The sequence below is a fragment of the Eleginops maclovinus genome, chromosome 7, assembly GCF_036324505.1.
Source record: "Eleginops maclovinus isolate JMC-PN-2008 ecotype Puerto Natales chromosome 7, JC_Emac_rtc_rv5, whole genome shotgun sequence".
In the NCBI taxonomy this organism is placed as follows: domain Eukaryota; kingdom Metazoa; phylum Chordata; class Actinopteri; order Perciformes; family Eleginopidae; genus Eleginops; species Eleginops maclovinus.
In genome coordinates, this window is record NC_086355.1 from 26,549,547 (window position 1) to 26,566,515 (window position 16,969).

Genomic DNA, 16,969 nt, shown 5'->3' on the forward strand with positions numbered 1-16,969 from the left:
GGGCCATTAGACCGGAGTGCACGGGGATATCGCTTTGTACTCGTCCTAGTGGATTATGCAACACGATATCCCGAGGCAGTGCCGTTGCGCAATATCTCTGCAAAGAGCGTTGCACAGGCACTGTTTCATATAATCTCCCGAGTCGGGATCCCGAAAGAGATCCTGACTGACCAGGGCAACGTCATTTATGTCACGCACACTACGCGAGCTGTATGAACTGTTGGGCGTCCGATCGATCCGGACTAGCGTTTACCATCCACAGACCGATGGCCTGGTGGAGCGGTTTAACAAAACGCTAAAGAACATGGTTCGTAAGTTCGTTCACGAGGATAGCCGTAATTGGGATAAATGGCTAGACCCTCTGTTGTTTGCAGTGCGGGAGGTGCCTCAGTCCTCCACGGGATTTTCTCCCTTTGAACTGCTGTTTGGCAGGAAGCCACGGGGTGTTTTGGACCTATTTAAAGAAAACTGGGAGGAGGGTCCGAGCACAAGTAAAAACGAAATTCAGTACGTTATGGACCTGCGAGCAAAACTCCATTCACTGGGGCAGTTATCACGGGAGAATTTGCTGCAGGCTCAGGAACGTCAGCAGCGCCTCTACAACAGAGGGTCGAAACTGAGACAATTTTCACCGGGAGATAAAGTACTTGTGTTACTCCCGACTTCTAGCTCCAAATTACTCGCCAAGTGGCAAGGGCCCTTCGTGGTCACACGACGAGTGGGGGACGTAGATTATGAGCTGGTGCGTTCTGACAGGGGGGGAGCAACACAGATCTACCACGTAAACCTCCTTAAAACATGGAGGGAAGTGGCGTCTGCTTCTCTGGCCACCACGGTGATAGAGAGAGATGAGTTGGGACCGGAGGTCATTATTAACACAGAATTAGCCCCGGTCTGTTGTGGTGACCATCTCTCACCCGGTCAGATGGCAGACGTTGCCGCGTTGCAAGGGCGGTTTGCCGATGTGTTTTCCCCGCTGCCAGGGCGCACCTCTCTCATAAACCACCGATAGACACTATTTGTGAGGAGCTCGGTGTCAAGAATCCCGTCAAAGTCATTATCTTCAGAGGATTGAGTGGCTCATCCCGTTTGGACTGCAGTGCTTTAGGGCTGCTAGAGTGGGAGTCCATCAATGATGCCATGGAGGCTCTGGCGTTGATGAACCACTTCCAGATGAAAAACCCAGGATGCAGGAGTAACTCGGACGAGAGCGGCTTGTTGAGTAATAGAAGAGTCCACCAGTGACTGGTGTTGCCCTGTCGTGCTGGTACATAAGCCTGACGGGTCAATCCGGTTCTGTGTGGACTACCGCAGGGTTAACGAGGTGTCCAAATTCGATGCTTATCCAATGCCCCGGGTCGACGAACTCCTGGATCGGCTAGGCACTGCTTGTTTTTATACGACACTGGATTTAACCAAGGGCTACTGGCAGATTCCCCTTTCTCCAGAGTCGAAGGAAAAAACGGCCTTCTCCACTCCGTACGGTTTGTACCAATTTGTCACACTTCCTTTCGGGTTGGTCGGGGCTCCAGCCACCTTCCAACGGCTCATGGACCGAGTGCTGCGTCCCCACTCTGCATTATGCTGCTGCTTACTTGGATGATGTCATCATCCACAGTGGGACATGGGAGCAGCATATGCAGCAGGTGGGGGCAGTGCTCGAGTCCCTGAGGCAGGCGGGGCTCACGGCCAACCCAAAGAAGTGTGTGGTTGGGCGGAGGGAGGTACGGTATCTGGGGTACCACTTGGGCGGCGGGCAGGTGCGGCCACAGATAGAGAAAACTGTCGCCATTTCTGCCTGTCTGGTGCCCAAGACGAAAAAAGAGGTCAGGAGGTTCGTGGGGCTGGCCGGTTACTACAGGCGGTTCATCCCCGCCTTTTCGGAGCTGACCAGCCCTCTGACCGACCTGACCCGAAAGGGTGCTTCAGATCCGGTCCAGTGGACGGAGCAATGTCAGCTGGCGTTTGAGAGGGTTAAGAAAGCCCTCTGTGGAAAGCCGCTTCTGTTCACCCCTAATTTCTCTCTACCTTTTGTTTTGCAGACCGACTCCTCGAACAGTGGGGTGGGGGCCGTTTTGTCCCAGCAGGTAGAGGGGGTCGACCGCCCCGTACTGTACATTAGCCGTAAGCTGGCTCAGAGGGAGGTGAACTACAGTACGGTGGAAAAGGAGTGCCTCGCCATACGGTGGGCGGTCGGCGCCCTGCGTTACTACCTCCTGGGGCGCCCTTTCACCCTCTATTCAGACCATGCCCCGCTCCAGTGGCTCCACCGCATGAAGGATGCAAACGCCCAGATCACTCGTTGGTATCTGGCGTTACAGCCGTTTAACTTCAAGGTGATCCACAGGCCGGGTAACCGGATGGTCGTGGCTGATTTCCTCTCCCGCTCGGCGGAGGGGTGGGGGGAGTCAGCTGTCGGCCGGCGGGATCCCGGCCTGAGTCGGGCGGTGGGGGTATGTGGCAGCCGGGTGTGGTTAGAGCGCCGGCTGCTTGGGTGAGGAGAGTGGCTCGGCCGGAGACCAGACAGCTGATCGGAATCAGGTGATCAGGCAGTTAATATAAAGCATGTTGGTAACCTGGTTCTGGTCTGTCTTACAGTAGGCTGGGTCCTGGGAAGCCGACACACCCCGTCCTGGAAGTGTCCGGGAGCTGTCTTTTGTGTGCACGCTTGTAACGAAATAAACGGTATTATTTTTGCCCAACCCCGAACCCTTCCGTCTCTTGCCTTCAACCTGAGCGATCCTGATCACAAAGAGTTTGTGGGCCTGAAGCTATTAATCGCCAGGATGTTCAAGGACAAGACCTACCTCAGCCTTTGGGAGCTGATATTAATCAGAGAGCCATACTGTTCAGAGTACAAGGTTTTACTCATTTTCTTTTTAATGACATCTTTGCATCAATATCAATGTCAACTTTGACATCAAAAACAACTTTGACAGCTTGTACATCCCAATGAGAATGTGTTTTGTATATTTTTCAGAACATACTGCACCTTGTCCACATTCTGCTGGTCCTCCCAGTGTCATCTGCTGTTTGTGAGAGAGGATTCTCTTCACAGAAGAGAATCAAGTCAGATGCTAGAGCTTCACTTCACACAGACACAGTGGAAGACCTGATAAGAATCAGTGTGGAGGGGCCCAGCTTGGAAGATTTTGATGCTAGGGAGAGTGTGGGAAGCTGGTTTAGCCAAGGCCAAAGGGCAATAAGGCCAAATTACAGGTGTTGGCCATCTGAGGGGCATGTGACAGCAAGTGGAGAGCTGCTATAAGACTTTGAGACATGATGTTAGGTCACAGCTCAGTGAAGCACTTTAAGCTCAAGCACTTTTATTTGGAAATGTTTTATTTTGCTTAATGTTTTAGTTTGAAATGTTAAATTTCAGCTCAGTGAAACACTTTATTTTTCTTTTTATTAATAATTGTGCTTCAAATAAAGACAAGCATTTCTCTACACCTTATTCTTATCTAAAAATCATTCACAGCAATAATAGGTGACCTTATGGCGTTAAAGGTGACACGTTGAAACATTTGGGTGCACCTACATATTTTGCTTGTGCACCTAAAAAAAAAGTTAGGCACACAGCCAGGGGACTTTCTTTCACCTCAGCTCGCGGGGAAAAACGGATGTATTGCCGGTTAGCATCACCATGCTATTTTTTTTGCTCTTGCAAAAAAAAAAAGAGAACATAAATAAGGTAAAAAAAAAATATACAAAAAAAGAGATGTACTTTTATTAATCCCCATGGGGAAATGTGTGTTCTGCATTTGACCCATCCTAGTGTTAGGGGCAGTGGGCTGCCATATGTATGGCGCCCGGGGAGCAGTGTAGGGAACGGTGCCTTGCTCATGGACACCACGGTAGTTGAACTGGTGACCTTCCAGTTTCCACGCCAAGCCCCTAACCACTTTGCCACCACCGCCCAAAATATAAGGAAACTACTCAGTGATGAGTAAGAGCTGCTGTAACAGGCTGCCATTCCGTGTGGCGCCAAAAGTGGTCATAGCCACATTGATGAAGAAGTCCACTCAACACGTTATGTAGACACTCAGTCAGTAAGGCAATGATAACTACTGACCACTCTACCATCCTCATATCTGCATCCAGGCGTGCACACACCTCAAAGTTGTTGTTCTTTAAACAATAAATTCTTTGGGAAACATCTTGCTAAGCAAAAAGTGCAAAAGTGCAGGTTTTATGTGCAGTCCGGGTTATTGTCACTGAGTTACATGGTCAACCCCCTTGTTCAGGGGTGTTTGTAATTAAGAGACTATCGGTGAAAAACAGGAGTAGGCACCATTTCCTTTTTTTTTTTATAGGTGCCTTCTGTTTTCAGTTTATTGTTCAATTTGTTCAATTACAGACTGTGGGAAATACTTCACCTGTCATTTTTTTGCAAGTCATTTCTTGCATCTGAGCAGTATAGTCAAAGCAGCAGAATTGGGGTTAAAGAAATATGTATTATTAATACTGCGGATTTTAGTTATTTTGGAAGTCAAACGATTACAAAAAAAGTAGTATTTTAGTTACTAGACACACAGAGGTATCTTCCTCCTCAGTGTGTGTGCCTCTCAGAGTTCTGTTATTATGTCAGATGCTACATGGACTGTGAGGCTATGAGACAACGACAGGATGTTTTAACCACTTGTATTGATGTATATGTAGGAGCCTAAATGCAGTTTGTTGATGTTTTGACTTCAATAATTCAGTTCATATTCAAAATGACAGTAATGAATAAATGTGTCATTGAGTTAAAAGGAATAAGAAGGAATATTTACAGGTTTAAGTTGTTACAGTTCATATTTACAGTAATGTGTTAATTTAATTACTTATTCATGTTACAAAGGTGTGTGAATAATTTACATGCATAATGTCTCATTTATATTACTTCTGTAATATTTGGAAATGGGTACTTTGATTGTGGCATCTTGGTAACTGTGCCTTTTAATTTATTTATTTTTATACACTCATGGGAGGAGTTTTCGGGGTTAATCTGGGGTCAGTCAGGAAATGCAAGAGTGGAGCCACACAGTTTTTTGACCTCTCTCACTCTCTCTCGATCTTTGGAATAACTTTATAACTTTGTAAAAACACATTATTTGCTGTGCTTGTTTTTTCTTGAATCGAAGTAAACGGTTGAATTTACCGAGTTGTCCTGTGGATTTTTTGATGTGGATTACGACGAGGGAAATTGTTACGAGCGTCAAGCTAAGGCTTCATTCATAGGAAAGCTACAGTATATTCAAGCCACCAATGGGCAACAGACGTATAGTTACAGGGGGTTAATATGTTTGTGTGTTCATGTGGTCTTTCTCGCATGGAAGCACACTTCAACAAACAGGGTTTCTTACAGCAACACGGGAAGACATGTGCTACTACCAGAGGGCGCCGGAATAATACGTAAACAATGCGCGTCGCGCTCAGTGTGACGTAGGTCCGGTAACTAACAAAGTAACAGTCCATAACCTGAAACGGAGAAGTCAACATATGTGCCTAGAGCCTTTTGTACAGCCGCCCCTGAATGTACATGGTACATTTGCACCACGCAAAAGGCAATACTGTACTACTCTAAACAATACTCAAGGGGGGTGACTGTCCTCTTCGGTCGGGAGAACAGGCAGGATAACCAACCGGGCAACCGGCCTGGTGTACGTTCTGTCCTTTACCTTCACATCTGCTGACCTGATGTGACCATCAGGACTTGGGTGAACCTTGACAATGCGCCCAGTAGGCCACAAGGCCCTAGGCAGCTGGGGGTCCACGATCATTGCCACAGAGCCCTCTGTGAGGTTGGCCGGAGAGGACTGCCACTTCGTTCGAGCCTGCAGCCCAGGTAGGTACAGTCGGATGAAACGAGCCCTGAAGTGATCAGCAAGCACCTGTGCATGCTTCCACCTCCGGCGACTGAGGAGCCCCTCCTTGGGGTATACGACCTGAGGCACAGAGCCATCAGGGCGCCCCATCAGCAGGCAGTTGGGTGTGGCCGGGTCTGGATCGCTGACATCAGATGGAACGTAGCCCAGCGGTTTGGAGTTCAGGATCCCTTCCACTTCAATGAGGACGGTGCGAAGGACCTCCTCCTGCAGGGGCTGCGCACCGACTGTGGTGTACAGGGCAGTCTTCACTGATCGAATCTCCCGCTCCCACACACCTCCGAAGTGAAGGGCAGCCGGAGGATTGAAGCGGAAGCGGATTTTCTGTGGGGCAAGGAGTCGCTTAAGGTCAGCGGACATTGCTGCAAATGCCTCACTCAGCTCTCTCAAGTCGGTGCCTTGGTCTGAATAGAGCTCGGCGGGTGTTCCCCTTCTAGCTATAAACCTACGCAGGGCCATTAGAAAGGAGTCGGTGTCAATTGAAGTCAGGACATCCAGGTGTACAACCCTGACGTGAGGCATTTAAATATTATTCCCCACCTCTTCTCTGTGCGCCGCCCCACTTTGACCTCAAACGGCCCAAAGCCGTCGATGCCTGTCGAGTAGAAAACAGGCTTAAAGAGACGGAGACGGGCCACCGGTAAGTCAGGCATTCTGGGTACTGTTGGCTTTGCTTTCCAACGGCGGCACTCTGTGCAACTTCTTTGGAAGCGACGGACTGCCTCTCTTTCCTGCAGAATCCAGTACGTGCGTCAGATTTCAGCAAAGACACGTTCTGGTCCTGGGTGCCTCAGATGGCTGTCAAAGTCCTGTATGAGGAGGCAGCTCACCGGATGTGAGGGATCCAGGACAACAGGGTGTAGGCTGGTGTAGACCAGATCTTCAGACCCGGCGGAGACGACCACCGACCTTGATGAGCTCTCCAGTGTTGTCCAGCTCTGGACACAGGTTCAGGAGGCGGCTGCTGCGTTGCACGGGTTTCCCTGCTTTAAGGAGACAGAGTTCTTCAGGGAAGCTGTCACGCTGATCCCTGCTAAGAAGAAGTTTCTCAACCTGGCAGTAATCCTCTGCAGTAGCGCAGCTCTCCTCTGTAGCCGCCCCATGCAGCTCCTGGACAGTGGCTTGAAGCACTTCCTTCCATGTGCTGTATCGATCGGTGTAGGTCTGCGTCTGTTTGCTTTGCAGCCACGGATGATACACCACAGACAGTTGACTTGCGCAGCTCAGTAGCGTCGGGAGGGTCTCCCCCTGCCTTAGTAGGATCGGCAGGCCACTGGGTAGAACGTGCATCGGCGGAACTCAGCTCGCTGCTCGGGTTAGTAGGATCGGCAGGCCACTGGGTAGAACGTGCATCGGAGGAACTCAGCTCGCTGCTCGGGGGGTAACTTGCTGGGCAGGCGAGCAACATGGGAACCACACTGCAGCTCTACTTCCCCATCGGCGCCAAGCGTCTTTAACATTCCCACCAGTGACTGGATCTGGTAAGATGGCCTCGAGTACATGGACGACTGTCTTGGCGTGTAGAGAGGGTGTGGAGGAGGTGGTGGGTGCTGAGCAAGCTGTTGGTGGTGCGCAGGTAGGTTTACAAGCACTTCATATGGTGTGAAGGTGTACCTGAGTGGCGCCGGAGCCACACGGGCCCAGGCGGGCGGCTGTAGCGGTGTAACCGCAGGAGCATAAATAGGATGGCTAGCCCTGGTGTGTCTCTGGACTGGGCCTGCAGGCAGCAGCTGCTCTGGTTTTGACTGGTTCTGCTTGGCTGCTAAAGTCTCATCTTTGATGGCTAGCAGCTCATAAGTCTGTGGAGGCGTTCAGTCACAGGCTGGTTGCCAGTTGCATCCTTGGCACACAGTGGCGGTGGCGGTGGGGGTCAGTCATCATCCTCGTCGGCGTTCACTGGGTTCAGGTGGTTGTCAGATAACTCTTGTAACTGTTGGAGACTGCGCACCGTGCTGACCAACTGTTGCATGTCTGCACGGACTTCCTTTAGTTCTTCCAGGTCGGCCGACATGCGCTGATGAGACTGCTGGAGCAGGCGCCGCTAACGCTGGATCTCCTCTAACTCTTTTCTGCAGACTGCGGCTTGCTGGGTTTCGTGGCGCGGGCCATAACTGGGGGTAAGATGATCACGTGACTTCTCTTCTCCTCTGTCTTGATGTGGCTGGTGGGCTAGCTGTTCCTCCTGGTCATGCAGCAGACGTTTGGGTGGGTAGCATGCATCACTTCCGTGGAGGGCAGCATCCCAGTTCAGCCACGGGCGTAGTGGAGTGGAGCACTGAGGGGTGAGGGTGGCCTTCTCGGCCGCTCCCGTCATGTGAATCATCTGGTCTCTTTCATGTCCGCGCCAGTGAGATCCAAGGCCTTGGAGGTTGACCTCATAGTCATCAAAACGAAGAGGAGGGCGTCTGGGGCGCGCACCATAGGCTTCAAACCCTTGAGGATCCATCTCGTTCTAGATTGAGTGCGATGTATATCCGGCTCGAAGGACCATTAATGTGGGTGAGGGTTAGTGGATGTGTAGGAGAGTAAAGGGGCTATTCAAGTTTTGTCATCGCACACACTCTGGAGTGTCAGCCAGAACACTGCTTCACGGCCAGGATGTTCAGGGTATGAGGTGTACGTTGGAGAAGGCAAGGAGACGACGACAGGATGTTTTAACCACTTGTATTGATGTATATTCAAGCCACCAATGGGCAACAGACGTATGGTTACAGGGGGTTGATATATCTTTGTGTGTGTGTGTGTGTGTGTGTGTGTGTGTGTGTGTGTGTGTGTGTGTGTGTATGTGTGTGTGTGTGTGTGTCGCATGGACGCACACTTCAACAAACAGGGTTTCTTACAGCAATACGGGAAGACATGTGCTACTACCAGAGGGCGCCGGAATAATACGTAAACAATGGACGTCGCGCTCAGTGTGACGTAGGTCCGGTAACTAACAAAGTAAAAGTCTATAACCTGAAACGGAGAAGTCAACATATTAAATGCCTAGAGCCTTTTGTACAATAGTAGTGCGTTTTCAATACTATGATTAATTTTCTAAATAAAAGTTTTAATTAGCACTCTTTCAGCTTTAGGACAAATCGAATTTGTGTAGTCAACAACATATATTATTAATATTTCCATATTTCATTCATTACGGGGACATGCCACATGAAAGAAATACAGCACAGAGATCTGAACAGGCTCCTTACCTCTTCTTCTCCTCTCTTCCTGTTCTCCCGTCTCTCTTCCAGTTTCTTGGTTAACCTGACAGGACAATTTAAAGTCAAAACATGACAATGCATGGCATGTAGTCCCTTATCTTTGAATTCATTTCAATGTAAGCGGTTAAAAGATCTTGGGTTTGTTGACATGACTGATGGTTGGTTAGATTTCAGGTTACATATAGGTTGATGTAACTATTATGAGTTCTTCTTCTTTTTTCATTGACTAATGGCCTAAACAAATAACTGCTCGACCAAGGCTTTTTTTAGCCAACAACCGTTTATTGATGCTTTCAGGGGCTAGTTATCATCAAACCTATTTTATTTTAAAAAATGGTAATCATAGATAATGACTTCATGTTTGTGGAGCTGCTCATGTTAAGGTGAATAAACTCTGGACAAATAGTAAACTCCCTTCTAGAGAAAGGCTGCAGATATTAATGAAGCTCTCTATTCTAAGTTTTCTGTCCATCAATAATGCCACCAAGTAAATGAACTGTGTTTTGCCTTGGCCTGTCATTTGACTTACTTACCTTTCCACCTTATCATCCAGGTGTTCTTCACTCTGCGTTGCATGGTCTGAAGGGGCATTCTCTGCAGCTACGGAGGCTGAAATGCTACCATCATCTTCTGTTCTTGAGAGGGATGCTTCGTGGTACAAACAGAAAGCAGTACATTAACTCCCTTATTGACAGGTTTATCTACACTTCAAACTCGTTCTCAACACTTAATCCTACTGCGGGTTCATCCAGCACAAAACGATGATTATTTTTAAGGGGGGCTTACAACTCCATCTTCTCCCGCTTATCCGGGAGAAGATAAGAGTTGTAAGTTGGAGTTTGGAGTTGTCTATTCTGTTGTTACACTCACCTAATTTCTCCTCCTCTCCTATTTGTATCATAGTCATATTGCTGTCCCATAAATGCACGTTACTGACTCAGAATCCGGGAGGGTTTATTGAATCGGGGTTGCACCCATATGTGCCGTTCACATGCCAAGTACCTTTTTCACAGGGCGCGGTCAGGTGCAACCAGGGCGCAGCCATGGGTCCCAGAGACATTTTAGAATGGGGTAGCACCCACCATCTCACAGCCGTAAATAAAAGCGTACGCCAAATATGGAGAAGTTATTGTAAGTTGATATTAGGGTTTATCAGGACCCTAACGTTAAGATCCGTCCGGTGTGTCACCTACAGAGTTGGGTGTAACGCGTTACAAAAGTAACAGAGTTACAGTAATGTATTACTTTTTGCTGTAACGCAGTAATATAACGCATTACTTTTGAAATTTGGGTAATATAATACCTGTTACAATTCTCAGTAATGCAGTTACAACACAGTTTATCCCAAAATGATGTGGTGTTTTGTTTTTAAGAAATCCCAAACATCGCGAGACATTCCGACACCAGATAAATAATTGTGCAGGTAGAATAGTAACTCAGTATACTATACGTGCAGAGGGCTGTTTACTATACGTGCAGAGGGCTGCAGAAACAGATTTGCGATTGGTCTGCTATGCTGGTTGAACCCCGAGAAGTTCAAACACTCGTGGCTGAGTGTTGAAGATATGCAGCCTCTGTCAGCTGTGGAATCGCCAGCTTTTAGAAAGCTTGTCATCCAAATCCCCGTTAACACACCAATGACAAGGTGAGCTAACGTTGCCAAAGAGACTCGTTCATATACAGCAGGTTACAAGGCCGTGCAGAGGCTCCACTGACATGTTATTAATAACAAACAGCGACGTAATGTTTCCGGTATCACATATTATTCATCCCACTTGAACGGAGCATGAGTTTAATTTCAACATACTGCCTTAGATAGCTTTAATTAATGAGCTGCAATAAACTACATTTTAGCATTTAAAGCCATACTTTTTCAGTTACTTTGGTGAAAGTAACTCAAAGTAACACAAAAGTAGTGTAACGCATTACAGTTCAGAGACAGTAATAATGGTATGTAACTTATTACTTTAAAAAAACAGTAAGAAGTAATATGTACTGTATTACATTTTGGAAGTAACTTGCCCAACACTGGTCACCTATATATTCATGAGCAACGCTGCAAAAATGTCACAAGATCATCAATAGCCTCCCCTCATGAAGAGGGAGAAAGAAACTCAGTTGTTCAGGGCAAACACTGCTGTCCCCCGCACAATAGTTTAATACAACTTTAAAAAACGACAACCTAAAGAAGTTAAGCTAGTGGCTTAGCAACGTAAGAGGCAGGTCTTCCAGTTCCAGCGCTGCTCGAGTGGCAGCCTTGTTACAGCTCTGTACATTTCCCAGAACAAAAGTATTCTGTTTCTGAAGTCAGCACAAAAGTAGACATCCGGGAACTGACCGACCCGATTTCAAAGGTAACTTTGGTGTTTTTTAACCTAGCGCCTTTGTTTTTGTCGTTAAGTGGCACATTTGTTTTGAAATTGGTCCAGTCTTTATGAGAGCTGTTCTCACTTGGGGTCCTTCCCATGTTGTTTTCACTGACCTGAACAGTCAGTAGTCAGTGTCAAACCATTTAGCAGCTGCCATCTGCAGCATATCTAACCACTAGACCCATTTCAACAACTGTTGTCCACTGAGATGTATGGATTGACAGTCGTTGTTGGCTACAGGTTGAAAAACTAAACAGTTTCACTATACTCCTTCTTGTCAGCTTGTCCAACAGCTTTGGAAAGCTGGATAATAGGGGCCTGTAACTTTTCCAAACTAACGCACCCAGCATTCATTTCAACGCTTGATTGGCCAGTTGTGTGGAGGTGATAAAGGGGATTGTTTAGGGCTAGTATCCACATAGCAGCTTTTTTTTTTTTAAATCACCAGGGGATGTTTTGATTGTTTTCAATGAGGAGAGAGTGCATGCAGTCTCCTCAAGAAACAGCCCTGCACAGTAAAGCCACCAGATGACACATGCCCTAGATCAGGGACGATCTACCAGTCAGAGACGAAGAGACAATTATTTGACTGTGTTACTGCAAAGAGCCACATCATACACACATCGTGGATGTATGTCCCCCCACTTCTCTCGTGCCCTTTCTCTTTTGCTCTCACCCTTTCTGTGTGCTCCAGGGGCATAGCTAGTTTTGAAGTTTGAGTGGGGTGGACTTCACATCCTCTAGGGGGGTCTGGGGGCATGCTTCCCAGGGAAGATTTAAAACATTTTAAAGTGAATTGCATGACTCTGGTGCACTTTGAGAGCAAAATGAAGAGGCTACACAATAGAATTGTGTGGTCTTGGTAAGGGGAGGGGGCACAACTCTCAACACTAATGTGAGACATAAAAAAAATATATATATACATTTTTCTTTTCAATTTCAAAAATGTTCATTTGGGTGGGATTTAATTTTTTTTAGGTGGGATGAAGTTCACCTAAAATAGGTATAGCTACACCACTGGTGTGCTCCCTCACTCTATTTCTTAGTGCCCCTCTCTATCTCTCACACATAGAAAATGAAAATCTAAAAATGTACAATAATTGACACACAGACACACACACTCAAAGACACACACGCCAATAGAGACACACTCTGTCACACAGACAGACACACATACCTCTGCTCTTGTAAATGTCACACACCATGATATTGGCAGAAAGTATTAAGACCAGAGGCCAGTTATTTTCAGCCATTAAGATTGTGTGCACTGTCTCCCACACACTCTCACTTAATCATGTGAAAACTATTTTTATATTACTGCATGTTGCTTCTTTGAACTAAGTTGGCATTCATTGCGTTGAACACTCCTTTGCAAATCTGGCTTACAATATTTAAATGTTTGTATTTAAAACAAACCCATGACTAAGGTTGGTTCAAATACTGCTTCATGACAGTTATTTAAAAATAAATGAAGTGTATTTAAGTTAATTATCCTCGCATGATAACTATCTCAACTTTTACCCTGCGACTGGCAGAAGCTCTGCTGACAGAGATGCACTTTCTCTCTTGTTTATTTCGTTATCGCGATTCAGCAACTCGGGAGTCCTTCTGTGTCGGTGGCCACCTTTCCGTGAGCAGGCCCTCTCACACACATCTACAACTGCAAAGTGATACCGTTTTGATTTGACAACTTTGTATTGAGTTATTACGGTTTTATCTGAGTTTTATTTTGGCCGTTCAGAAGCAGATCTCTCCCTTCCCTGTCACATCGTGAGTTCAGTTGAAGCGGCCTCCTGTACTGCAGGATCTGCATTCTGATTGGCTAAAGCACTTCTGTGTCGAAAACTCTGTGTAACGATTGGCCTGGAATTTGTGTGTCGTTAACCCTTTTTGAACTTGAATACATATGCGCAAAAAAAAACAACACACAATTAAAATTCCATATGAACTGAGGAGCCGCATGAGACTGGGCAAAGAGCCGCATGCGGCTCGAGAGCCGCGGGTTGGCCACCCCTGCCCTAAATTAACAAAACTCTCTCTTTCAACTTCAATGACTGTGCTATCCAGGCATACCCACCTTCTGCAGTCCCAGATGCTGCTGCAGGTTGTGAGGCTGCTGCCGGCCTGACCAGCAATCCTGGAGCTGAAGCTGCGTGAGGAGGTCTGCTATCGAACAAGCTCATCTCCACAGGACCACTGCCCTCTGGGAGTACTGTTCCACCTGCCATCTGCTGGGCATGCATCTTTGTCAAAATGGAAAAAGATTATGTCAGAAAATAATTTGGTATTAGATTTAGTAGCTTCAGTGGCAGTTCATAAGCAGTATTTGCATGTAGTATTCATATATCTCGGGGTTGTAAAATACTTAAAATACAGTTTTTATGATTCAACAAGCGGTGAACAAAATTGCCCTCCCTAGAGCCGCTGAAATGGCTAAAAGGCATGTATGTGATTCTTCATCGTTTAGTTGTTTTGGATAACTACAGAAAACATAAACAAAGGTTTGAAAAACCAGCAGTGAGCTCCCTGCAACATTACTTACAACCCCCTCCCTGCGGCCGTACCTGCTTCACTCTGTTGATTCTTATCATCAGTTCTTCAGCGGACACACTGCCAGCGATCACCTCCAAAGGGATCCCATTCTCCCCAATAAAGAAGCTTGAGGGTATGCACACCACTGGATCTTCAAATGGAGGGGTTAAGGAAGAAGCTCCCAGCAAATGATACGTTTGTAGCAGTAGCATAATCAGTATAAATATTATTCTTCACTAATCACACACATGTGAAAGAAAAAATCTTTAAAGAAACAATGAAAGTGGTGGTCAAGACAAATCTGAAATGCCCTGTAAAAAGAACGTAACGTCATAACCAAACCACAGTAAATTAGTCAACGTAATGTTGGCTTAAACTAACAGTACCTATTTGTTTGAAAACAGTGATGAAATGGGTAGTGCAACTATGAGCGTCCCACAGGGATCAGTCAGTATCAAACATGGGCTTCTGTAGTAGCTCCACCAATACTTACGACAACAAAAAGATACAGATCTGAGAGAACTGCACACATGGCTCACTGTGGAAGAAATGTAGCAGATATGCATAGTTTTAATACACACAAGACATGTTTTATTTAATTATGTACACTGACCATGTCCACTTCAAAACTATTTAGAAACAACAGTGTCTCCAGAACATTGGAAAGTTGAGGTGGTAAGCACTTCAGAATCACAAAGCCTTTATTCCAAAGAGGGGAAATTTACAAAAGTTACAGCAAAGTCCCTTAAAGTAATAGGTCATCATATTCTACTAATGGGGGACAAGAATGCTATGTGTTCACCTATGGAAATGTCTTGCTCAATTCTCTTGCAACTAAAATTAAATGTAATGCATTTAAGTGAACACATCAGTACCTTTTGGCATTGACTTTGATAGCCACACAACTGTTGTGGGCTGCCTCTGAGACTCTGTCATCCTCCCAGCTGGACATCAGCTGTGCTGACTGCTCATCTCCCCCTGAGGACACACAAGTCATTCAGTATATCAACGATCCTGTCAGAACACCGCCAATGCTTATGCTAGTGCCTGGAGGCTATGATGAGTCCACTCACACTGGTGACGTTTCAACTTATAGGATAACATTTCCAAGTTATCATTTAATGAGAGCAACTGTAGCCATGCTGTCAGCTAGGGAGTCAGATGCAATATATGAATATTTATTATTGTAAAATGGATCAAATAAAGTCAACATTCCATAGTGTAAATCAAGTTGTGTGGGGTTTCTTAAACTTTTGAAAACATGTTTTGATACACATAGTCATAGTGTGTAGGCCTAACGCAGGCCTGCAGGTTGGTCCATTTCAGAATAATATATCTGATATGTTTTATAATTATTGATCATTAAAGTGTTCTCAAAGCTGGTAAAGGTGCAGCTAGTTTTAATGGCTTTGTATACTGCAGGGTAGCTGCTGAATTTACTCCAAGTGGAACTAAAGTCTGATTTAAGGGTTGATTATATTTCACATCATTAATCCAAATCTGTAAAGTAACTAAAGGGATTAAATAAATGTAGTGGATTAAAAGTACACAATGTACCTCTGAACTGTAGTGGAGTAAAAGTACAATGTAGCACAATATTGAAATACTTAAGTAAATTACAAGTACCTCAAAATCGTACTTAACTACAGTACTTGAGTAAATCTACTTAACGCCACATGATGTGGACCAGAGTTTAAAGGTGAGTGTGATCAACAATAAGTTTCACTTTAAATTTCAATTCTGACCTTGGTAATACATAATAGATTTTTCACTGTTGTCCAAGTTCATATAGCCCGCATAATACAACTCCATAACATCACAGGGTGCATGTATCTATGTGTTCTTATAGTAGTCGACTGTTCGGAGGATTGGCTCCCCACCGTAGTGCCACAAGAATAACATCCGCTGGCTCATCATAAACACGTTTGATAATGTCAGTGCAGTCCGTGCAGTCAGAGTCTCAAAGCTCTGCAGTTGTCATTTCCCAAGTCGTAATGAATCCTCTTTACTTAACCCCGTGACATCTTTCCATGATTTTAAGGAATAGTGGTTAGAGAAAAAAACACAAGAGCTGATTGTTAATCATTCGACTGCAACCCAGTCTGCCAAAACTGTTCGCTTGGCTAGTTTCGGTTAGGTTCTTATGAACTATATATGTATATATGGCACATCTCGTGACATTTACTGTGTACATGTCTATCTTCTTGGCTTATGTTCCTCCAACATGCGTAAATACACTACTCACTGTGTGACAGCTGGTTCACTATGCTACTTTAAGAGGCAGCTTAGCACTATCAGCTACCACCGTTAGCTGGCTAGCGTTTCTAGATGAATCTTTACCTATGCAGCTAGCATTAGCTATCTGGCTAGTAGACAAACACACACATACCTGTAATGACAACGACAAAGACGGAACTCCGCTGTTTAGCCAAGTTAATAGCATCAGGAATGGAGCCCTCAAACCAAAGCATTTTAATGATCTGTTTCTGTCACTGGTTTGTGAAGCTGGTAACCACATAAACTACAGAGTCATGAAGCGAAGTGTTCTTGTTGTTGTTCTTCTTGGCGGTTGGCAAACAACGTTTGGAGGCATTACCGCCACCTACCGATATGGAGTGTGAGTCTGGATACTAGTAATACCAAAACAAACAAAATAATAATACCTATAAAATAATAAAAATTTAGGAATAATAATAATACAAAAATAATAACAATAATAATATTAATTCTAAATTCGACTGATCAGACCAGTTCTTCTCAAGACATTAAACACTAAACTGAAGCAAACCTCACTTGATTTTTTCTGCAGGATTGTATTTATGTTTAAGGCTCACTTTCTGACTCCAGCTCCTGGATGAGTGGTTGTCAGTATTCTACTGCATGTTCCACATTCTCTGCACTGTTACATACACTACAATTACCATCAGCATGTTTCTTTAAAATAAATAGAGAACTACTTAACCCAGTATGCCCAAATCTCATCCTAGAGATTATG

The 16,969-nt window shown here is 45.5% G+C and overlaps 1 protein-coding gene across 1 annotated transcript in view; it reads right to left on the bottom strand.

Annotated features, from left to right (window-relative positions):
* The window catches only part of ubxn4 (UBX domain protein 4), a 37,907-nt gene extending 21,357 nt beyond the window's left edge, over positions 1-16,550 (bottom strand). The window contains exons 1-7 of the mRNA XM_063887231.1: positions 16,364-16,550; positions 14,850-14,952; positions 14,484-14,512; positions 14,007-14,125; positions 13,520-13,685; positions 9,607-9,721; positions 9,062-9,116 (exon numbers count right to left, since the gene is read on the bottom strand). Of these exons, the coding sequence (XP_063743301.1) occupies positions 9,062-9,116; positions 9,607-9,721; positions 13,520-13,685; positions 14,007-14,125; positions 14,484-14,512; positions 14,850-14,952; positions 16,364-16,445 (669 nt within the window). The 5' untranslated portion in view covers positions 16,446-16,550. The remainder of the gene's footprint in view (positions 1-9,061; positions 9,117-9,606; positions 9,722-13,519; positions 13,686-14,006; positions 14,126-14,483; positions 14,513-14,849; positions 14,953-16,363) is intronic.
* Positions 16,551-16,969: the final 419 nt, after the last annotated feature.